At 32.7% G+C, this 25279-nt stretch overlaps 2 protein-coding genes across 2 annotated transcripts; both read right to left on the bottom strand.

Moving 5' to 3' along the window:
• Positions 1-1521: 1521 nt before the first annotated feature.
• Positions 1522-2912, bottom strand: LOC142519581 (protein CENTRORADIALIS-like). Its single transcript, XM_075622625.1, has 4 exons — positions 2706-2912; positions 2525-2586; positions 1939-1979; positions 1522-1850 (listed from the first exon to the last, which is right to left on the bottom strand). The coding sequence occupies exons 1-4, from the start codon at positions 2910-2912 to the stop codon at positions 1633-1635; spliced, it is 528 nt and encodes a 175-aa protein (XP_075478740.1). The 3' UTR covers positions 1522-1632.
• A 16811-nt stretch (positions 2913-19723) lies between these two features.
• On the bottom strand, positions 19724-24823 carry LOC142548322 (transcription factor TGA9-like). The gene is made up of 12 exons (XM_075656631.1): positions 24221-24823; positions 24005-24099; positions 23626-23699; positions 23136-23420; positions 22335-22382; positions 22115-22174; positions 21935-22012; positions 21744-21789; positions 20653-20924; positions 20333-20554; positions 20105-20247; positions 19724-20009 (listed from the first exon to the last, which is right to left on the bottom strand). Exons 1-12 carry the CDS (start codon positions 24340-24342, stop codon positions 19919-19921), a joined length of 1536 nt encoding a protein of 511 aa, XP_075512746.1. The 5' UTR covers positions 24343-24823; the 3' UTR covers positions 19724-19918.
• Between the last annotated feature and the right edge of the window lie 456 nt (positions 24824-25279).

Raw genomic sequence — 25279 nt, 5'->3', positions numbered from 1 at the left:
GTGGAGATGTAATAGAAATTTGTGTGTGCTTGTATGTGTGTGTAAATACAATATGTGCTTTTGTTCCTTGTTACAACTTTGTTTGATATATCTTTTCATTTAATGAATATTAAGAATTAGAATTCATCAAAGTCAATATTTTAAAGATTTCTCTGTTGGGTGAATCGATCCTGTTTGCACAAATTTTCTTTTTTTGGTGCAAACAGAAACAAATTTTGAAGGATACATCTATCGGAGAAGTGGTATTAAACAAGTAAGCCTTTTCGCCTTCTTAAACACGATATATAGTACAATGGATCGCGTTACATGTAACTTATGGCAACCAAATTCTTTCGTTGATCACATACCACTCACTAGTTGTGCGGTTCGGAACAAGACCACATTGTATCGTGGCGGAAGAGTCCGTAATCAGAATGTATATATGTATATTCGCTATCATTTTTGAAATAAAAATTTCTGGTTTATTTGCTAGATTTATGGTAGTTTACGTAGACTATTTTAGAATTTTTTTAGTGTTTATTGTTATACCCAAATAGAGAAGAAGATGCTGATAATTTCCAGGTTGATGGTATGTTCATATATGCGGGAGGCTCACTCTCCATATTAACAGTGATCAATGCGATGTTTTCTCACTTCGAGTGATAAAATTGGGGGGCTTTGTTTTGAAATAAAACTTATATATACCTAATAGTCAAAATAGTACTTCGGGAGTTTGTTGGATATATGTTATAAAATGTAGTTTATATTATTTTGGCTACGGCTAAATTAATTAAAAATACTATAAATATACCTTGTTGTAATTAATCAGTAATTAGTGTCACTTACATCCTCGTGAAAATTAAATAGGTGTTTCAGCCCTTGACTTTTTATAAAATTTGTATTAACGCGATTTTTTGAAACGCAATTGTGCTGCAACGTAACTGAAAAACCAACGTGAAGCCTAACTTGAGTTGAGATTTTCCCCTGCAAGAAATCATGAAATCTACGAGAAAGATTTCATAGTTTCTTGCTGATAGATTCTATGGTTTCTTGCTCAACTTTGCTATGTGGATCTGGAAAATCTGTATTCAGATGGATATATTGTGGGGATCTGGAAAATATTATAGATATACACACACTAAAGTAAAGAGAAATAGTGTGTGTGGGTATTTGTATGCACATATATGCATAAAATTTTATAAAATACAATGAGTCATGCAAAGAATAAATACTTATATTAGGTTTTAAAAAACATAATTTATTGTACAAACACTTAAAATATAAGATGACTCGTTCGCTGGTCGATATTTTTTACGAGCACACATTCCACAGTCCTCGATCGTTAAAAGGGATAAATATCATATAATTAATGGCCCACATCTAATCACAAACGCAAGTTTTTGAAAAGAAAAAAACAAGAAGAAGAAATCATTCCAAGATGGATTGAAATTAGAAACTTATTCCTAACAGTAGAAATCATCAAGCATTACTAGCACAATTCATGGATACCAATTAATTGTGCGGAAAATTTGGCTCCCACTACAACAAGAACCTACGTTAATCATTATGATTTCCCAGTTTTTCTTCCATGCTAGCCGAATCCCATATTCTATATGTAGCCACATGCCCACATCCATCGATCCAGCTAGCTAGCTAGCGTCTTCTTGCAGCAGTCTCGCGTTGGCAATTGAAGAAAACAGCAGCAACAGGAAGACCTAACCCGTTTTCCTCTGCAAATTTCCTGGTACTGAAGCAATCTCTAGAGACTTGTGGGTTAACTGATTGTCTCTTCTGTTGCTTGAACAGAAGAAATACAAACCTGTGGATTCCGATGTTTGGCATTGGCTTTTCATAGCTAACAACTTCTTTCCCTGGAAATTTTTTTACATTTATTGCCCTTTTTAAAAAAATTAGTTTATTCTAATTTGTGCTAGTGGGTGGAGAATAATTTGTTCATACCGAATGAGGAATCCGTGGTGCCTGGGATATCTGTGACCATCCTGTCAGTTTGTCAAATCATAAACATATAATTTCCTTCTCCAAAATATATAAAACACATCACCGCGAATAGTAAGTTGTTTATTTCCTTTCTAGCATTCTAAAAGTTAATTAAGAATGATCGAATTAACATGTATATATATCTGAAAACTTCAAAAAACAAAAGCAACAATGAAATATAATATGCAAGAAACCTTATCTCGATTTCACAAATAGGTCGGTATCTTTGAAAGTTCTCTTCTTTTTATCACTTCTCCAGATTCACTTTTTTTGCAAGAATATTTTTAGGGATGTGCTGATCACCATAGAATGGGTTGAATGACATTAAAATCATAGTTTATGTATGACAGAAGATGTTCGAGTATATATCTTCTATGAACTTCTGTTAACGAAAAATATTACTCCATGAAGTTGGAAGAACCCTAGTACGCTAATGAACTTAGGTCATATACATTTACACCATAAAATTTTAGTTTGCTGTTCTTCTTCTTGTTCTCGATATATACACAAAAGAATATATGTCTTATGTGTATATATATATGTATACCAGTGCAAGTTCTCCCTAAGGTACGGATCGCTTGGACCTGGAGCATCCGGGTCTGTCATAACCTGATCAAACAAAAACAAAAGAAAGTAAATATTTCAACCATGTGGTTAAGATACTAAACGAAGAACATAACTAGTTATCACCAGTAACTTGTACAGTAAAATCAACAAGTGTAACTTACCAGGGTGAAAAATGATCTGAGATCACCTCCATGAACTTCAACCCTAGGTTTACAAGTGACTGCAGAAGGAAAGTACTCGTAGCCATTGTGCAGTTCTTGCTTGTTTGAGTTGTAAGTGACACTCATTATAACAGTGGTGGAGAAGTGATCAACAACATCTCCGATCACTCTACTGATAACAAGAGGATCTGATGAGATTCTCGCCATTTAAATCGTACTTGAACAGTTAGTGGTAGAAAATGACACTTTTTCTGGTAATGGTATTTAAACCCGGCCACCCCGAATATTTATAGTGGCAGCAAGACGCTACTGAGTTACTTGCGAATCATTTCGAATTCAGTACTGGAATAGGGGTTTCAATATGTGCCCATTGGCTTTAGTCTTCAACTGTCAAATTTCATTTTTACCGGTCCGCCGTATTTTTTTTTTGGGGCAAATTTATTCCTTTTTCGGATGTGACATCAATCCAGTCAATTATTTGACATCCATGTTTATAGTGCTATATTAGCATTCCCATTAAAAAAATAAAAATACCTAAAAAAATTAAAGATACAAGACTAAAACTAAAATTTGATAAAATTGAGGACCAAAATCACAAAGAGTCGTACAAACTGGACCAAAAAAATAGTTTTCTCATATTAATGCAATCTTGTTCATTTTTTTTTTGACGCAATGTTGATGCAGTGTCGACATGATGCTCACGTATGCAATGACACATTAGACTATCCATAAAAAATATAAAATTGCTTAAAATTGAAAAATACAAAATTAAAACTTAATTCTGACAATATTAAATACCAAATTCACAAAGATTCAATCATATGTGCAAAACGAAATTTAAAAAAAAAAAAACCATATACACACATGGCAAATGAATGCTCAACATAATACTCCAAAAAGTAGTTACAATCATATTGTGTTGCGTGAACTTAGAAATATCACAAAACAAAGAAAACATGTTAAGTTACTAGCTCATATTAATGATTATAATTTTGATTTATACCTAGCCTAGACAAAATCGAATAACATGAGAGCTCTTTGAAAAGGTTTTATTTTTAGAAAAAAGTCTCATTTTATTCATAAATAGATTTTTATTTTTAATATTCATTCGGTGTTTTTTAAAAAGAGAGATAGAAACTGGATAAAGATCGTATATACCCTAGGTTAATTCGGGCCGGCAAGACTGATTGAACAGGGCCAGTACTTGCTGTTCTCTTCTCTGATAAATGTGGAAAGAAAGGCACGATACGATGGTCTTGGAAGAGATATATACATAATCAATTTATTGAGACGTGTTTCATATCCGACCCGATTCATGTAAAATATTATTTTTAATCTCAAAAATATTATTTTTTATTCTAAATATGGATCGGATAGATCCATCTCATGATCCATCTTAGTCTTACCAGAGACCTACTCAGATATATCTCTATACCGGAATTCCGTGTCTTCTTAATTAAGCAAATATGTGAAGGAAAAAAGAGAACATATTTTTTTCCGCTAACTTATTCTATTTTGCATATGCTAAAAACAAATTGTGATATTGATATTCAAGGCTTAAAAAGGAGAATTTATCAGAAACTTTTCCTGAAAGTATCACAGTATCATTCAATATTACATTACTATTTTTAGAGAAAATAATATATAAAATGTGTGATTTGAAATCACTTATGTTTCTCAAGTATATTATTTTTCTGATTGAATTTCAAATATACGGCCTACAACCTATTAAGTTATCTGGAATTCCAATCATTTTATTTGAAATTCATCCACAAATCCAAAATATTATCCTGTTCAAATACAACCAAAGGAATATATTAGCAAATATTTCTTTATTCGACCAAATTATTGAGAAACCCTATATGGCGCTGTGCGTGTTCGATGTGTCATAAATTGTTTGGCTTTCATCTATTTAATAAAAATAATTACATGCATTGTATTTGTGCTGCTCGATTAATAAGCAAATTCAAGAAACATGTGACAAAGTAACAGAAGGCCCAATTCCCCATTATTTCAGTACTTGACCAATTAATCACGCATGTTGAATGACATCCCCTGACGTGAAATTTTGTGTTCTTTTCTAGCCTAATAATTAAAATTCCAATTTTCGGACTGTAAATAAATATTTTATGAATTGCAGTAATAAATAATATATATATAAATCCAATTTTTGGACTGTAAATAAATATGTTATGAGTTGTAGTAATTAATTATTAATATAGGTAATAAACTCAGAGGTTTGGGTTTGGTATATAATTTTCGAAAGATTATATATAGTTTTTAAAAGTTAGAATAAAAAATTTAAGATTGATTGCTCAGCTGCATTGCTCAGACGCGTATATCGAGTGAATATAATAATAAGTACCAAGATTTTTTCACACCACAACGTTAAACATGTTGATGCAGATTCTTGGATGTCGTATCAATTAGCAGATCGAAATATTGTTTATATAATCACTCAATTGTTATATTAATTAATAATAAGCAAATAACTTAATAATTATCCCCCAAAAAATTGAACAATATTCCCACAAATTTTATCTTCCGAAAGAAAATAAATTTACACTGTAGTTAGTATTACAAATTAAAACTTTTTACTTGATAATATTTTTTATAAGGTTTTGTATTTTTATGTAATAATTACTACAAATTAAAACTATACATATATCATTTATTTATGTCCTGGACAGACGACAAGTAGTACTCAATTGCTTAATTTCCTAGCTACGCATAATGTCTACATGGTTCGTGAGAAAAGTCATGCTGGTTGTTCCACTAAATCATTTATTCGCGAGACCGTTTAATTAAAGTGTTTGTCATTCTTAAATTGCGGTGAACTGGTAAACTATTTTTAAAAAAGACTGTTTAAACTTTATTCATTTTAATCTTCTAAAAATTCTTCTACTTATCTTTAAATATATTTGGTTAAGTTTTATAAAAAAATAGAAAGACGTATATGTATCGGTCTACTTAATTTTTATTTTATTTCACTAGTACTATGATTATTAATTGGCATAATAGTAACAACTGGAATATGCAGATTTTTAAAAAAAAGTAAAAGACCTTGTGTCACGCCCCTGGGATGGGGTTGGTCGACACCAGCGTTGCTCTCAAATTTACATTCGAAAACAACAAGCCTCAGAAGTAAAAAATCAGAAATCAGTCTTTTATTCATAATACTGAATATCCATTGTCTGATACAAAGTCAAATGATTAATGTTTTACAGCGAAAATATAAAACCAAATATAACAACGTCTTAACAGATACAACGAAAAAACATAAACTAGAACTGAGAAATGACAGTCTTCTTCACCAGCCCTAGAACTGGATCTGCTCTTCTTCTTCTAATAATTGTTCCTCGTTCTTATCTGAGATGGGTTTGATGGGTTAGTGGTATGGTTGTCACTCAGTAAGCGGGGGCGAGAATAACTCCCAGTTTTCAAAGTCATTTTCAACAGTAGCAGTAATACAAATATTATACAGAAACTCTTATTTTCAGAACAGAAATCAGAAATTTAACAAGTAAGCACTGAGCACGTTTGTGAATTTCATGGCTAAACTGATATCAGTCCCCTATAAGTTCTCTCCTCTAAGGGGTGAGGTCAGTAATCAGAATTCAGTAATGTTCAGAATATATATTCCTACCATTAGTTCACTAGGTTTCAGTGCTTCAAAAATCAGAGATCAGAAATACATAAAACGAGAATTATCAAATTGATTTCAAGATATTTATACATAAGCTCACTTACTGTAATTTGCTAGAAAGTTTCGGTTGAAATCTGGAATCTGCTTGTTCTTGCTACTGGTTTCTATTGCTCGAAAATAGGCACTCTCTTAACTTGAATTTTCAAGTGATACTCAAGATTTGTGTAACACCAATTCAGATATTTAAGGGTGTTATTTATAGGCAAAGTTTCTGACTGTTAGTCTCCCAATTAATGGTCATAATCTGCCATTATGTGTCATTACAGCCTTTAATTCATGATAAATGTTTCAGTTACAAGTCATAAGCAGAATCAGTAGCTGTCTGCTGGAATCTCACGCTACTGAACTGTAGTAATTAATTATTAATTTTTGGACTGTAAATAAATATTTTATGAATTGCAATTTTCGGACTGTAAATAAATATTTTATGAATTGCAGTAATAAATAATATATATATAAATCCAATTTTTGGACTGTAAATAAATATGTTATGAGTTGTAGTAATTAATTATTAATATAGGTAATAAACTCAGAGGTTTGGGTTTGGTATATAATTTTCGAAAGATTATATATAGTTTTTAAAAGTTAGAATAAAAAATTTAAGATTGATTGCTCAGCTGCATTGCTCAGACGCGTATATCGAGTGAATATAATAATAAGTACCAAGATTTTTTCACACCACAACGTTAAACATGTTGATGCAGATTCTTGGATGTCGTATCAATTAGCAGATCGAAATATTGTTTATATAATCACTCAATTGTTATATTAATTAATAATAAGCAAATAACTTAATAATTATCCCCCAAAAAATTGAACAATATTCCCACAAATTTTATCTTCCGAAAGAAAATAAATTTACACTGTAGTTAGTATTACAAATTAAAACTTTTTACTTGATAATATTTTTTATAAGGTTTTGTATTTTTATGTAATAATTACTACAAATTAAAACTATACATATATCATTTATTTATGTCCTGGACAGACGACAAGTAGTACTCAATTGCTTAATTTCCTAGCTACGCATAATGTCTACATGGTTCGTGAGAAAAGTCATGCTGGTTGTTCCACTAAATCATTTATTCGCGAGACCGTTTAATTAAAGTGTTTGTCATTCTTAAATTGCGGTGAACTGGTAAACTATTTTTAAAAAAGACTGTTTAAACTTTATTCATTTTAATCTTCTAAAAATTCTTCTACTTATCTTTAAATATATTTGGTTAAGTTTTATAAAAAAATAGAAAGACGTATATGTATCGGTCTACTTAATTTTTATTTTATTTCACTAGTACTATGATTATTAATTGGCATAATAGTAACAACTGGAATATGCAGATTTTTAAAAAAAAGTAAAAGACCTTGTGTCACGCCCCTGGGATGGGGTTGGTCGACACCAGCGTTGCTCTCAAATTTACATTCGAAAACAACAAGCCTCAGAAGTAAAAAATCAGAAATCAGTCTTTTATTCATAATACTGAATATCCATTGTCTGATACAAAGTCAAATGATTAATGTTTTACAGCGAAAATATAAAACCAAATATAACAACGTCTTAACAGATACAACGAAAAAACATAAACTAGAACTGAGAAATGACAGTCTTCTTCACCAGCCCTAGAACTGGATCTGCTCTTCTTCTTCTAATAATTGTTCCTCGTTCTTATCTGAGATGGGTTTGATGGGTTAGTGGTATGGTTGTCACTCAGTAAGCGGGGGCGAGAATAACTCCCAGTTTTCAAAGTCATTTTCAACAGTAGCAGTAATACAAATATTATACAGAAACTCTTATTTTCAGAACAGAAATCAGAAATTTAACAAGTAAGCACTGAGCACGTTTGTGAATTTCATGGCTAAACTGATATCAGTCCCCTATAAGTTCTCTCCTCTAAGGGGTGAGGTCAGTAATCAGAATTCAATAATGTTCAGAATATATATTCCTACCATTAGTTCACTAGGTTTCAGTGCTTCAAAAATCAGAGATCAGAAATACATAAAACGAGAATTATCAAATTGATTTCAAGATATTTATACATAAGCTCACTTACTGTAATTTGCTAGAAAGTTTCGGTTGAAATCTGGAATCTGCTTGTTCTTGCTACTGGTTTCTATTGCTCGAAAATAGGCACTCTCTTAACTTGAATTTTCAAGTGATACTCAAGATTTGTGTAACACCAATTCAGATATTTAAGGGTGTTATTTATAGGCAAAGTTTCTGACTGTTAGTCTCCCAATTAATGGTCATAATCTGCCATTATGTGTCATTACAGCCTTTAATTCATGATAAATGTTTCAGTTACAAGTCATAAGCAGAATCAGTAGCTGTCTGCTGGAATCTCACGCTACTGAACTCTTCTGCTGCTGGATTATATCTGCTGCTGGATTATGTCTGCTGGAAAATAACAGCTCCTGAAATATCACTTGCTGCTGGAAGCTTCTGCTAAACTCTTTGTCTTGCTGCTGAATTTTTTTAGCTGATGCAAAATGCTAGCTACTGCTGGAATTTTGGGTTCTCACATCCCTCCTTCTTTATGAGAAGTTTCGTCCCCGGAACTTGGTTATACATGATCCTCAAAGAGGTAAAGGTATTGTTATCGTATCTTTTCTTCCAACTCCCAAGTAGATTCTCTTTCGGTGTGATTGGACCTTTGTACTTTGACATATGGAATAGTTCGTCGTCTTATTACTTAGTCTTTGTTATCCACAATCCGAATCGGAATTTCTTCATACTTCAGTTCTTCATTTAAATTTCCCTCAACCAACAGTGGTCCAGCTTCAAGAATATGACTTGGATCGAAAATATATCTTCTTAACTGTGACACGTGGAAAACATTATGGATCCTTGACATATCAGGGGGAAGTGCCAATCTGTAAGCAAGTGTTCCCACTTTCTCTAGAATGTCAAAAGGTCCAACATATCTGGGATTCAGTTTCCCAGCCTTATTGAATCGGATTACACCCTTCATGGGTGACACTTTCACATATGCCTTTTCGCCCACTACAAATTCCACGTGTCATTCTTTTCAGGTTAGTCCAGCTTTTCTGTCGATCTTGTGCAGATTTTAGTCGCTCTTTGATCATAGCAACTTTATCCACTGTTTCTTGGATTAGTTCGGGTCCAACGATGGCTTTTTCCCCTACTTCATCCCAATACAGTGGTGATCGACACTTTCGTCCATATAGAGTTTCGTATGGTGTCATTTCAATACTACTGTGGTAACTATTATTGTATGCGAACTCGATTAAGGGCAGATGTTCACTCCAATTACCATTGAAGTCTAGAGCACACGCTCTCTACATATCCTCAAGAGTTTGTATTGTCCTCTCAGTTTGGCCATCAGTTTGAGGGTGATATGCCGTACTAAGAGTAACTTTCGTCCCCATAACTTGTTGAAAGCTCTTCCAAAATCGAGATGTAAACCTAGGATCTCTGTCTGACAATATGCTAGCTGGAACTCCATGTAATCGCACGATATCATTCATGTACAATGTGGCTAACTTGTCCAAATTATAGTACATGCGGACAGGTAAGAAATGCGCAGATTTCGTGAGTCTATCTACTATTACCCATATTCCATCATAACCTTGTCTCGACTTGGGTAAACCAACTACAAAATCCATGGAAATATATTCTCATTTCCAATCGGGATTTTTAATGGTTGAAGAAGTCCACCAGGTCTCCGGTGCTCTGTTTTGACTTGCTGGCACACGTGACATTTAGAAACAAACATTGCCACGTCTTTCTTCATTCCGCTCCACCAGAAATTTTTCTTCAAATCTTTGTACATCTTGGTACTGCCAGGATGAACTGAAAATTTTGATTTACTGTGCTTCAGACATTACTTCTTGTCGAAGGTTATCAATGTCTGGTACGCACAATCGTCCTTTCATCCACAAGATTCCTTTGTTGTATATCTCAAAATCTGGTGATTTTCCCTTCTTTAGCTTGCTCTTTCAGTTTCACTAAAGCAGAATCTCTATCTTGACTTATCTTGATTGTCTCTCGAAGGCATGGTTGTGCTGAAAGTGATGTCAGGATCACCTTATTCGTATTCTTTCGACTTAAAGCATCTGCTACCTTGTTGGCTTTGCTTTGGTGGTAGCTTATCGTCAAGTCGTAATCCTTCATGAGTTCAATCCACCGTCTTTGTCTCATATTTAGTTCCTTTTGAGTGAACAAATATTTGAGACTTTGGTGATCAGTGAAAATCTCACACTTGGCTCCATAAAGATAATGTCTCCAAATTTTTAATGCGAACACCACTGCAGCTAGTTCGAGATCATTTGTTGGGTAATTCTGTTCATAGGGCTTCAACTGTCTCGACGCGTATGCAATCACCCTTCTCTCTTGCATAAGTACACATCCTAAACCTTCTTTAGATGCATCACTGTAGATGGTGAAGTCTTTGCCTTCAGTTTGCAATACCAACACTGGCGTGGAGGTAAGCTTTTTCTTCAAAGTCTCGAAGCTTTTCTCACAATGTTCACTCCATTGAAATTTTGAGTTCTTCTGTGTGAGTTTGATGAGAGGTATTGCTATTGAAGAGAATCTTTCAACAAACTTTCGGTAATAGCCTGCTAATCCCAAGAAGCTTCGAATTTCTGTCACAGTCTTTGGTTTAGGCCAATCTGAGATTGCATTCAACTTTCTTAGGATCCACAGATATTCCTGCTGCTGATATTATGTGTCCCAAGAATGTGACGCTCTCTAGCCAGAATTTACATTTCTTGAACTTGACGTACAGTTCCTTCTCTCTCAGCGTCTGGAGGGTGAGACGAAGATGTTCTTTGTAGGTCTTCTTAACTTGGAGAATATAACAGAATATCGTCGATGAATACGACCACGAACCTATCGAGGTATGGTTTGAAGACTCTATTCATGAGGTCATGAATACTGCTAGAGCATTGGTCAGTCCAAACGGCATCACTGTAAACTCGTAATGGCCGTATCTTGTCTTGAAAGCTGTTTTAGGGACATCTTCCGCTTTGACCTTCAGTTGATGGTATCCTGACCTCAGATCGAGTTTTGAAAAGACCTTGGCTCCTTTCAATTGATCAAAAAGGTCATCTATTCTCGGGAGAGGATATTTATTCTTAATTGTAATCTTGTTCAACTCTCTATAGTCGATACATAACCTCATAATCCCGTCTTTCTTTTTCACAAATAGTAAAGGGGCTCCCCACGGAGATGTACTGGGTCGGATCTGCTTCTTATCCAACAATTCTTGAAGTTGTTCTTTGAGTTCTTTCAACTCTGCTGGAGCCATACGGTATGGTGCTTTTGAGATTGGTGTAGAATTGGGTACTAAATTAATCTCAAATTCCACTTCGCGGTAGGGAATTTCGCCAGGTAGTTCATCAGGAAAGACATTCGGAAACTCTTGTACTACCGGAATCTCTTCTAGGGCAAGTGTAGTTTCTTCCTTTACCTCGCTTAACATAGCTAGGTAAACTTCTTCTCCACTCTTCATGGCTTTCCAAGTTTGAGAAGCAGAAAGAAGAGTCTTTCTTTCTTTTGTCTTACCATGCAATAGCAGTTTCTCTTGGTGTGGAGCTTGGATGGTTGTCGTCTTTCCATGACACTCTACTAAAGCATAATTCTTGGCTAACCAATTCATTCCAAGAATTACATCGAATTCTACCATGTTTAGTTGGATTAGGTTTGCCTTGAAATTCTTATTTTCTATGAGTACAATAACATCTCGATATAGAGTGCGAGTTTCTAAAATTCGATTTGCAGGAGTTGCTACTCTATATGATTCTTCTAAGTTATCAGACTTAGCTCCTAACTTCTTGGCAAATCTCTTAGACATGAATGAATGCGTAGCACCACAATCAAATAACACATAAGCAGGTATATTATTGATTAGAGTGGTACCAGCTACGATATCATTTGAGTTGTCAGCCTCTTCTTGAGTGATAGCATAGACTCAAGCATTTGGCTTGTTCTCCTTAGGCTTGTTTGGAGTTGTTCCTCCTGCAGGACCATTCCTTGGATCTGGAAAAGAGCATTGAGCAATGCGGTGGTCCATCTTTTCACAACGAAAACAAGCTCTAGAATTCCTACGGCATTCACCAGTGTGAGTGAATCCACAAGTTTGGCACTTGACTTACTCTCTGCTTGATTGAGAAGAAGTGGTTCCTTTGGCTGGAGCACTGGTAAACTGATTGCTTGAGAACCTAGGCTTCTTGAATTGTTGGCACGATTGGTACTGGCTTGACTGAGGACGTTTGAGTTTGTTCTCACCTTCACGCCTCTTGATATCATTCTCAGCCCTGGTGGCGGCTCCCATCAATTCATCAAAGCTATTGGGCTCGATAACAGCAAGGGCAGATTGAATACGACTATTCAATCCTTTCTTGAAGCGATGTATCTTCAAGGCTTCGTCTCTCATGATAGTTGGGGAGTAAGTTCCTAATGAGTGAAACTTAGATGAATACTCCACTGCTGTCATGTTTGGTTCTTAAACCAAACTTTCAAATTCTGACAGCTTCTGCACTCGAACTGCTGTCGAGAAGTACTGCTTTAGAAATGCCTCTCGGAACCTTTGCCACGTGATAGGTCATGTTCCTAACATAGCTGGTGATACTCCTTCCCACCATTTGGCTGCTTTATCCACAAGAAAATGTGTAATTACATCTACCTTGATCCCTTGTGGAACCTCAAGTAGTCGAAGATGATTCTCCACCTCCTTCATCCAATTCTGTCCGACCTCAGGATCGGAGCTTCCATCGAAGTTTGGGACTCTTGCTCTTTGTGAATTTCATGGCTAAACTGATATCAATCACCTATATGTTCTCTCCTCTAAGGGATGAGGCCGGTAATCAGTAATCAGAATTCAGTAATGTTCAGAATATATATTCCTACCATTAGTTCACTAGGTTTCAGTGCTTCAAAATCAGATATCAGAAATACATAAAACGGGAATTATCAAACTGATTTCAAGATATTTATACATAAGCCCACTTACTGTAATTTGCTAGAAAGTTTCGGTTGAAATCTGGAATCTGCTTGTTCTTGCTACTGGTTTCTATTGCTCGAAAATAGGCACTCTCTTAACTCGAATTTTCAAATGATACTCAAGATTTGTGTAACACCAATTCAGATATTTAAGGGTGTTACTTATAGGCAAAGTTTCTGACTGTTAGCCTCTCAATTAATGGTCATAATCTGCTATTATGTGTCATTATAGCCTTTAATCCATGATAAATGTTTCAGTTACAAGTCATAAGCAGAATCAGTAGCTGTCTGCTGGAATCTCACGCTACTGAACTCTTCTTCTGCTGGATTATACCTGCTGCTGGATTATGTCTGTTGGAAAATAACAGCTTTTGAAATATCAGTTGTTGCTGGAAGCTTCTGCTGAACTCTTTGCCTTGATGCTAAATTTTGTTAGCTGCTGCAAAATGCTAGCTACTGCTGGAATTTCGGGTTCTCACACATTATATATATGTGTCACTATTTTTTTAGTAAAGTTTTTTTACTATCATGATTAATAAAAAATAATAATGGTATCGGGATAATAATCGTCAAAATACGCAAAATTCTTGAAATTACGCTCTTTTTATTTTTTTAAATCATATATTTAAATATATCTTTTTAGTTTTCGAAAAAATTATAAAAAGAATATGTGTCTATTCATGCACACATACATTCATACACACTTTCTTAGAAATATGAATAATAATAGGAAAAAAAAGAAGAAGAAAACATACACATTTTCTTTCATTTTTCGAGAATTTTGCGTGTGCATAACAAGGACACACACATGTATCTTTTAAACTAACACACATACACCTTTTATTTTTTTTAGAAAAATTAAACCAACCTATATTTAAATATGAGTAAACGTTTTTTAAAAAAGTAAAAAGATTAAAACTTTTTCTAAGATAAATTATAAAAATATATGGTTTTTTTTTAAAAAAATGTGGTTTACCGATTCACAACACTTTTGAAAATAACAAAAATTTCAATAAGATAGTTTTACGTACCAATTTTGTAATATGGTTCTCGGACCTAACCCATTTTATGAAAAGTTATTGCTTTATATTAAATTATTTTTTTTATTGTAGGCATGGACATTTTTTACTCGTTTTACATAAAAATCTATGAGATCATCTCACTTTTTGAAAATTATTTTTCTAAAGAATTAATAAATCAGCGTGTTTGGTACGTGACCTTAAATCTCAATTTATTAAATAAATAAACATGTATTATATGAAAGAGAAACAAAAAATTACAAAAAAAAATTACAAATTTAATTGCATCGTCCCCTATTGGTACTGCAAAACGCCACGACTTGCATTACTTTTGGAAAAAAAATTATTTTAAAATTTATTATTAAAAACCCAACAGCAGAAGATAGTACATGCTATCCAATTCCAGTGGTACTGATAAACCAACGATTATCATTAAATTTTTCCCTTTTTTAACTTTTCTTTTTGGCGATTTATATCTAACACTACAAGCATGAAACTAATTTCATTTCAAGTATCGTATATGTTGTGAGACGGTCTCATAAATTTAAATCCTTCGTACATGGATTACAATACTTTTAACATAAAAAATATTACATTTTCATGGGTCGAATATGAGATATATATCACAAAAATGAACAGTAGGATAATCTCATAAGAATTTTTGTGTTTCGTTTTAACTTGTAATTGGTAATCTATACATGATAGTTGGATAAATTATAATGAGTAGATCTCTTGTGAGACGGTCTCTTGAATTTTTATATGTGAGATGGGTCAATCCTAACGATATTCACAATATAAAGTAATACTCTTAGCATAAAAAGTAATACTTTTTCATTGATAACCCAAATAAGATATATGTCTCACAAAATACGATCCGTGACACACAAGTTTTTGCCAATTATGATTGCATTTTGTTACTTAATAATAATTAACACATGACACATAGGGGATAAAAATTTTACCTTGTACGATTTAATGCTTTTGTTAATGCTGGATTCAATTTCTTCATTAATATAATACATTAATTTAAGTGTTCTAAATCATAAGAGAATAAAGAAAGTGTCTAAGAGTCTGACAATCACCCTATTTTTAGGATAAATAACATAATACAAATCTTTGCATATATTATCTTGTCGTATTTACTAAGATCACAAATATAATTAAATAAGGATAATCAGATAAAAGAGAAAATTATCTATAAAATTAAGTGATTAATTCATATTAAGAAATGGAACATGTATTTTGAGTTAATCTTAATTAATACCATTGAAAATGGAGCCTGTTAAATGACTTTAGGCCCACTTTCCCAGTTGGACGCCCCAATAATTTGGTTATCAGTCCTTCTTCAAGTGGGCCCTTCCTTATGGCCGAAGAATCTAAAAAGGCTTGAATATTTTGTTATTATTATTATTTAGACAAGACAGGGTTGAATTTTAGTTCAGAAGTACTTTTAAAATTTTCAACAAGTTTATCTCATAATAACTAATTTTTATATGTCCGACGTCAATGTTTCTCTGTAATTTTATCAGTTCATGATATTTATTAGCTAACTTTGATGATATTAGTAGTAATTTTTGAATATCTTCCTGTCTTTTTTCTTTTTTTCTCTAACTTATTTTTAATTTATTTAAAAGTTAAAATTATCTCATTAAATTTTATCTAATCACTGATCTATAAGAATTTTATATTAATAAAATAATACATATTTTTTACACAAAAAATTTAATATGGCAAGAATCTTGTCTCACAAGCACAAAAAATCATGTGAAACAGTCTTACAAGTTAATTTTGTGAGAAATATATTTTATTTGGGTCACTCATAAAAAAAATATTACTTTTTATAGTAGGTCTCTTGTGAGACGGTCTTACTAATCTTTATCTGTGAGACAGGTCAACCCAACCGATATTCATAATAAAAATTAATATTCTTAGCATAAAAAGTAAAAAGAATTTATGGATGACCTTAATAAGATATATGTCTCACAAAAATACGATCCGTGATACCGTCTCACACAAGTTTTTGCTTACTTTTTATTGTAAATACGTGCATAGTTTACCCGTCTTACGAATAAATATACGTGATACCGTCTCACAGGAGATCTATTCTTAACTAACTTCACCCATCAACTTCAAAAGAGTTTCAATCCATCCAAGTGTACCATAATCTTCAGTACCAACCATGAACAAAACTAAAATGAATTACTTTATTTCAATCATCAAATTATTATCTACATATATCTATTATTTAAGCAAATGTCAACCTTTATGATGATGACAAAATTCAAATAATAATAGCAACAAATTATCAGAACAAATATCTACCGCTCATCTAATACGCTAAAAAAATACTTAATTTGTTGACTGACTATTTCCTTATAACATCAACTAACTAATACAAGATTGTTTTAAATCACAAATCGTATATATGAGCTGTAATTTGACAAAATTCAAACCACTTCGGCATTGAATTTTTCCAAGTTTGCAGGTAATTAAGGGCCGATTCAATGTCGGGAGACACAAATATAATTTATACTGTCATATATTTTGATTTTTATGATACAATAATACCCTTTTCTTGCCAGAATTCTTAGCTTGATGGTCACTCTTGACAAGATCAAAACGTTTTTAATTTGAAAAAACTATGAATGATGACAAAAACTTGTGTTAGACGGTCACACGGGTCGTATTTTGTGAAACGGGTCTCTTTTTTATACTAATGTACTGTTTGGTTCAAGTACTTATAAGTACTAATATAAATAGTCATATCATATCACTTGTTTTGTACAATTATTATTTATCTCGATCAATCAAATTATTAATTATTTATTTCACATCAATCAAATTCGTAATAATTTATCTCACATCAATCAAATCAATAATATAAAATTACGATATTACCCTTAATAAATAAATATTATTAATATTCTATTAATATTTTCAACAATGACATAATGATAATATCATATTATCTCAAATTTAATCAATCAAATCAATTAAATCAAACACTATATTAACTATCATTTTCTATTTATTTTATTATTACAAAATATTAATTATCTTCATACTATATATCTCATCCCATGAACCAAACGGTACCTAAGAGTATTATTTTTTATTGTGAATATCGATAAGGTTCGTCTCACAGATAAAGATTCGTGAGACCGTCTCACAAGAGACCTACTCATTACCGATCCCAAAATAATGACGACGTAAGATTATATATAACACTGTTTGTTCGAATGATAAAATGATAAATCTATATAATAAGATAACATAATGATTTATACTTCGAATCCTTTACGGAACTTGAGTAAGATGAAACTATAATATATAATCGGTTACATTTTATCAATTTTGAATACGAAAAAAGGTATAGAATGTTGTGTGAGTGACTTTCTAAACATATTTTCATTATATATCTTTTTTTTAAAAAAATGAAATCATAATATAATTTCTCGGATATTTTGTTATTCTTTAATTCTTATGGGTGTTTCTTATGTAATATTTTAATTAAATCGCTACATTTTTAAATAAAATAACCCATGATCAATAACTTGGACTTGATGGAACAAGATAAAGCACTAGAATTTTCATTTAATATAAAAACATAGTATTTAATGTTTGGTCTCACTTTGGATTGGCATAACCTAATTTGACAAAAGGTTGCTACCATATACAAATTAATTAAATTTGACAAGGCACGCTGATTGTGACACAAATTGTTGTTAAATGTGAAGGGAAATTGCATGTTAATTACGTCGTTATGATGTCATTATAAATTACTTTTAGAAAAAAATTTATACCATATGTAAATATTATAATCAAACAATTTATACTATGTAAATAATGTTGAGATTTCTTTATTGAATTATTCAACTAAAAATTGAAAAGGGATTTAAATAAATGTAAACAAAGGATCCATTATTTATATTTTATAATGTATAAAGTTTGTAATTAAATAAGATATAAACCAGAAAACAGACAAAGCTTCGCAACCTCTTCAATAATGCTTAATTTAATACACGTTGTCCTTTGGTGCTTAAATAATAAATACACCGTACTCCATCGACCAAACAACCATTCCATACAAATTAGGCAAAAATTTATGTGAGACGATCTTACGGGTCGTATTTTGTGAGACATATCTCTTATTTGGGTCATCTATGAAAAAATATTATTTTTTATCCTAATATTATTACTTTTTATTGTGAATATCGGTAGGGATTGACTCGTCTCTCAAATAAAGATTCGTGAGACCTCTTACAAGAAACATAAGTAAACAATCGCAATTCAGAGAACTGTCCACGGATCGGGTTGGATTTGAACCTAGAGCGGATTCAGCCCCGTAAATGCAACGGGACGATATTACCTCAGGGTAGATCCAATAACTCAAATTCATTAACCATTTATTAGCGATTATTGGGTGTATATTGTGGCGTATGTAATATTGTCAGAGACTAATATATATGGATAAATGATACTGATATTATTAAATTAATTTTGTAAGATGTGAAATAATGATGAATAAGCAATAAAATGTTTATTTCGATTAATAAATTTTATGATTGAAATTATGATTAAGTGACATGTTACGATTTTACCTCCGCTTATAATAAATAATTTTTTTCGGTTTGTATTTGTAAAGTTTGGATTCTGATTTTTATTGAAAAATGTAAATTATTATTAATTCACACGTGAGTTATTTTAATTCACCAAAATTATTGGATACATATGTTGTTTATTTTTTAAATAATAAAAGTAAAAGATTACTATTAACCACGAGTAGGTTTTTTGTGAGACGGTCTCACGAATCTTTATCTGTGAGACGGTCTCACGAATCTTTATCTGTGAGACGGATCAATCCTATTGATATTCACAATAAAAAGTAATACTCTTAGCATAAAAAGTAATATTTTTTCATGAATGACCTAAATAAGATACTCGTATCACAAAATAGCACCAGTAAGACCGTTTCACACAAATTTTTACCATTAAACACATCTTTTATATATATATATATATATATATAGCATAATCTTATGGTTATTATAACATGTAAACACAAAAATTAATAATAAGACAAATTATAATAATTAGTTAGGATAATTATTAATTATCTTAGGATGATCTATTCAGTTAAAATAGTAGGATACTGAACAATTTTCAGGCCTATAATAATAGCATACGAGATATAATTTTTTTTTTTAGTTCAGTTGACATCCCATGTCTTAAATATATATTTGGCAATCGATCTGTCTAAATATTTTTTGTAAATATATTTACGGAAATTTGATTTCTTTTAATTTAGTTGAAGAAAACGTGCCACTTGTGATCATGATTCCGGTGGACTATTAGCTTTAATGTACATGAAATTGATTAATAACTACATTTATAATATAAGATTTTAATATATAATAATTAACTAAAAGCTAGAGAAAATTAATAGAGAAGCAAAACCCTAAATATAAATCTGAATGCTGACACAGCATAAATTCCATCGATCTAATTTTAAAGAAACTGGTAATTATCAGAAGTGTGAGAACTGATTAATCTGATGAGAGGATTGTACCATTTGTATATTCGGAGTCATTTCCCCATTATTATCCGTGATCAAAGCCCTGAAATTGTTCAGGATCGGATATATATCAAACGAACTATAAATAATTAGCAGAAATTTCCGACAAAATACGTGAAATTATGAATTTGTTCTCACTCTCTTGGACGAGAAGCCCATAAAGAACTTAAAGCTCGTAATCGACCGTAGTACTCTCCGATCACCAAGAAACATCTCGCAGCTTGTCGAATGGTTAGCACACGCCGTAACTGGTGAAGGGTCTGTTGTCTTAGATTATCGGCCTGCTTTTTGGAAAACAAAAATATCAATCACAAATAACCATGAAGTCTTGAAAAGATTAATCCACATGATATGCATGTCGAATACCTGACGAACAAAACCTTCGAGATTGGAAATCTTGCCGAGAGCAACCACCATATGATGCATACTATCGTTAAGAGAGGCATTGGCTATGGCATCAAGCAAAGATTGGTGTAATTGATCGAGTCCTTGGGAAAGAGCTTCCTCCGCCTGCTGTGTGGACTGTTGGAGACCATATATCCCCACTAACTGTTGCTCCGTCAAGGGGTCTAATTGCGATATCAACATCTGACAAAAGAAAAACAACACGTCATATCTCAGATGTAAGACAATGCATGGTTACAAGCTCTAGGGATCATCCAACCAGAGCAATATATCATCCAAACCTTGATTAAATCAGAAGGGCGAAAGCCACCTATCCAAAGGAAACAACGCTCGACCGGTGTAGTCCACATTCCCGTGATGAGATGGAAGACATCAGATTTAGCAGCGACTCCTCTCAAACGAAAGATTTCGTCATAATGTGTTATGTAACCATCAACTATCACCCTCAGATCACCATCTGATAAATGTGATTGCAATGCGCTTCGCAGCTCCGTCATATGGACATGATCTTCGTCTGTCCATCTGGCATATTCCATGTCAAATACTGCACCACCTACAATATTAATTCAATGAAATATATATTTGTTAAACGTTTATATATATATATATATATAGCATAGACTTAATTAGCTAATAATATTTATATAGTTGAACAAATATCTAGATTTTCTTTGATTAGATTGTAAATTGAGGATGCTGCAGGTTGTACTAAAAATTGTGGATACTTAAATCAAAAGTTTATAAAAGTTGAATAATTACAATGTTTGACAATATGATATATATATATATATATATATTTGACCAATGCGAATGGCAGACTTAAGCAACATGAATATCACCATAGTTTGTCATTAAAAGTAGAAGTTTTATATTACAATGTTTGACAGTATGGTATCTTTACCAAATCAATTTGAATGGAAGACTTAATTACAGTGAATATCACCTACTTATAATCATCATTTTGTAATAAAAGAAGAGAGCCTTATAAAATATTTAAACTAAAAATATTCCAAATTATATTCGTGAATATTATAAATTCACATCAAAATAAACAACATTGCACCATGACCAATATTATAACCTTATGAACCTAAAAACCCCACCACACACAACTCTGCCTCAAAGATTCTCTGTTTCTTACCATGCTGACACAAAGGTGAAATTTTTAGGGAATCATCTCAAAACCACATAATAAAAGAAAAAAGTGACAAATTATAAAGTTGGTTTTTTACATATTTTTAACATACGAGTTTTCAGCAGAAAAAGAAAAATTGAAAGGAATATTCATGGAAAGTATGTTAAAAAAATATAGAAAGTTATTGTTGTCTAGTATGCAGAAGAGGGTAGGTAGTTCAGCGTGTGTGTAACTCACCGGAGCTGATATTACCATTACCGACCCCACCTCCTAAGAAAAGTCCCTGTTGACCACAATAATTGAGAAGACGATTAAAGGGATATTCAGAAAATTAATTTCGGAGCATTTCCTAAATTTTTTTCGTTAAAAAAATTATTTTTTGCGGGCATTTAATTCTTGGTCACGATTTTCAAACTTCTATTCATTACCTGTGACCTTGCCCTCTGAAGATCTTGCTCAAGTTGCGAGAGCCTGATCCTACTTGATTCTAGCTGCTGTACGTACGCCTGCAAATTTTGGTTTGGTGAAGAGTAGATATGTAGTTGATCTTTAATTTTCATAACAAAGAATCAAATTTTTAATAAATATTTTTTATATATATATTCGACCTTTTTCCTGATCCTGCTCTTTCTTGCTGCTTCCCTGTTTTGAGCTAAACGTCTCAATGTCTAAAAAAAGAGAGCAAATCATGAGATTCAACATTAGATTTTAATTATTTCTGAATAAATATTGATATGTTACGAAGATATTTAAATCCAGGATTATATTGGTGTGTGCCCCCATGTGCATATATATAAACGTTGTTTTCTTTTCACCAATCATCATCACCTTAGCATCATGAACTTTTTCTGAACTCGAACCCGGCCCCCTTCTTCTCTGCATATTTTTAAGAAAGAATTAAGAGAAAAGTCGTCTTTTTTCTAAAATAAACAACAGTAAAAGAAGAAGGTATAAATGGTACTGACAAGAAATTTTTGGTCCGTATTTTACATATTTGTAATTGATAATGTTGAAAATATTTATATAATTTCATTATTATTATGACGTGGAGAAAACGAGATTTACAAAAAAAAAAAACATAATTAATCATAAATGGCAAAATCTTTGGAAGATCTTTTGATTTTTTTGTTTTTACCAACTATACGAAGTTAGTAATTATTAGAGAATATTTATATGGGCATTTTCTGAGTTGTGATGCTGATATGTACACTGTTTCTTGAAAAAATAATAATAAGCTGACCGGCAAAATGGCCCAAAAAATATTCACTATATTCAGTCCCATAGCCTGCCATTAAATTTTCTTGGATTTGGTTGCTCTATTACCTATGAAGATTAAAGCAAAAGCAGCGTGAAAGAAAAACAGAAAGAAAGGAAACTCCAGTTCTTGGGATAGATGACAGAGAAAACTCATTAAAAAAATCAGAAAATCCATACGTTATCAGAAGCTTCAGAACAAAAGTTATGATATAAATGATCTGCTGTTTTTTTGTGATTTTCGGATAGATTTATTATAAGTATATTATTATTTTGTCTTGTTAATATGGAAGATGGCAGCTATTCATGAGTTCTTGTTGTTATTGTGAGGTTAAGAAGAAGAATTAAAGATTGAGAGACAGAAAACATAAGCACCTTATCTGGGGTTTGTTTTGCAGCTGCAATAGCTTGTGAGATTTCCGTTTCGGGGCTATCACTTCCACTCGCCATCTCCACTTGTTGTATCCGCAGTAGCGGCGGTTGCAACGGCTGAAGGTGGCGGTGATTGTGGTCAAAGGCCGCCGCCGCCGCGGTCTGGTGGTCCGGTGATGCTTTCCTGCTGATGGGAGACTCGCACTCAGTCTCCAATCTGGTGGAGGAAAGTGTGTTCAGTGGTGATCGGCCAGAATCAGTACTCTCCTCTCCAGATTTCGAGCTTCCCTGCAGCATTGTAAAAAGATGAATCACCAGAAGAGAACACGTCAAATAATATTATTTGGAAACCACTTTTTTGCAAGCATTTTAAAAGATAAATTTTATGCATCCCTCCCCCGGAGCTTCATGCAAAAAGAGAGAGTGATCCTAACAGATAAAAGCTTCAAATGGTCAAAATATGAAGCAGATTATTGTAAAGGGATGAAAGTACTCTTTGCTGGAATCTGATAGGCCAAGAAGGAAACATCTCCAGAGTTGCTGCAGGCTTGACTGTAGAATATAAAGCTGCAGAAAAATCACGAAAAACAAATTCTTTAAGAATCGTTCAGCAGATCAATTACATGCTTTAATTTGCATTTCATAGAAAGGGGAGGAACCTAATCTCCCTTTATACTCTCGCAGCAGTTATGGAGTCGGTAAAATTATGAAAACTGATCAAGTTTCCTTCCTTATTCGAAATCTTACGCCATTCGAACCTTTGCTCAAAAATGATTTCTCTATCAAAAATGGCAAGTTCCCCGCCCCACCCAGACTTATTAAAAAAATACACAAACAGACCAGTTACACTGTGTGAGAGAGAGAGGGTATACTTTGTTTGATTTCATTATTATTGTTGAGCTTAACTCCTTGCAGTACTATTGCTTCTTCCAGTTCTCCAAAATCAAAATCAGATACCTCGTGATTTCTTTTTGTCATAAAAAGAAATAAAAACAAAAACCCGTGTCAGAAGTATGAAACACCGCACGAATCATGAATCTGGAAAAAAAGAACAAGTAAATAGAATTCTGATCATGCGATTCGATTACATGAAGCTTGTGTTGGAATGATGAAGCATGTGAGGAATCCCGAATGGGATTTGATGATGATGGTGTGAAGCTCCCGAGTCTGATAAAGTAGATGAAGGTTCTCCCACTCTATTACTCGCCATGCAAACTTAATGATTTTCACAGCTTCACATCATCTTCAGGCTTTAAAGAAAACTGCAACTCAACTTCAGTCCAAAGATTATCACAGGGAGAACGAATAAACTATGGCTTCTTCTTTTTTTCTTTTTTGGAAAAATCCCCTTGTCTCCAAAAACCCAACTGGCAATCCAACACTTTTGAGATGAACAACTTGGATCAATCTTTCTTTTCAGTAGCCATCAAATGAGAAGAGAAGGGTCCGTTTCTCTATATATCTCTATCCGGTTGGCAAGAATTTGATATTTTAGGGGGTCCCTGTCCAGCTTTCTTTTCTCTTCCCCTCTGCCAAGAAATTAAATCAAACCGCGATTACTCTGTATAGTAGTAGCTAGATTTAGTAGCATCAGAAATGAGAGATTCATCATATGGCACAGTAATTCTTGTCCTTGTAATTTCGTAAACTTGTCTTAGCTCCGAGGCCCTCAGTCTTTGTGGGGTTTTTATTAATGGAAATAAAAGAAAAAATATTTTGTCCAAAGGAAACAATATAATAATAAAATGATAATAAAAAAAGGCACTAGATTCATGAATGACTCCTACTCCACTGTAGGTGACCGACTCTGCTTTTTAATTGGCCTTTCTATGGGTTTATTCAAAATTTTAAAAGTACAGAAGATTTCAATTTTTTCATTTACTGAATGAGTAAGAGTCATTCTTTGTTTGAGGTAAAAATTTTGGAATCAAAGCTAGACAAGTCAAATGAGTTAGTCAACAAAATAATCTTGATCAAATATTTCAAAATTTCCGCGGTTAGAACAGACCGCGAACATTTCTGTTCTGACTCTCTAGTTGAATAATCAAATTAATTGAATCGTTTTATAAGATAAACTGGTTCTGATCATGAAAACATTGACGACAAGAGGTACTTCAACCGCAATTTTTCCACTATATGTCGATTGA

This window comes from Primulina tabacum, chromosome 1, assembly GCF_025594145.1.
Source record: "Primulina tabacum isolate GXHZ01 chromosome 1, ASM2559414v2, whole genome shotgun sequence".
Lineage (NCBI taxonomy): Eukaryota > Viridiplantae > Streptophyta > Magnoliopsida > Lamiales > Gesneriaceae > Primulina > Primulina tabacum.
This window is presented reverse-complemented; position numbering and strand designations above follow the sequence as displayed.

Coding starts and splice junctions, on each gene's coding strand:
- LOC142519581 (XM_075622625.1), bottom strand. CDS start 2,912: ATGGCGAGAATCTCATCAGATCCTCTTGTTATCAGTAGAGTGATCGGA. Junction 2,587..2,705: donor TCAGATCATTTTTCACCCTG/GTAAGTTACACT, acceptor TTGTTTGATCAG/GTTATGACAGACCCGGATGC. Junction 1,980..2,524: donor CTTAGGGAGAACTTGCACTG/GTATACATATAT, acceptor ACAAACTGACAG/GATGGTCACAGATATCCCAG.
- LOC142548322 (XM_075656631.1), bottom strand. CDS start 24,342: ATGGCGAGTAATAGAGTGGGAGAACCTTCATCTACTTTATCAGACTCG. Junction 22,175..22,334: donor AAAAAGTTCATGATGCTAAG/GTGATGATGATT, acceptor CTCTTTTTTTAG/ACATTGAGACGTTTAGCTCA. Junction 20,925..21,743: donor TAATGGTAATATCAGCTCCG/GTGAGTTACACA, acceptor TTAATATTGTAG/GTGGTGCAGTATTTGACATG.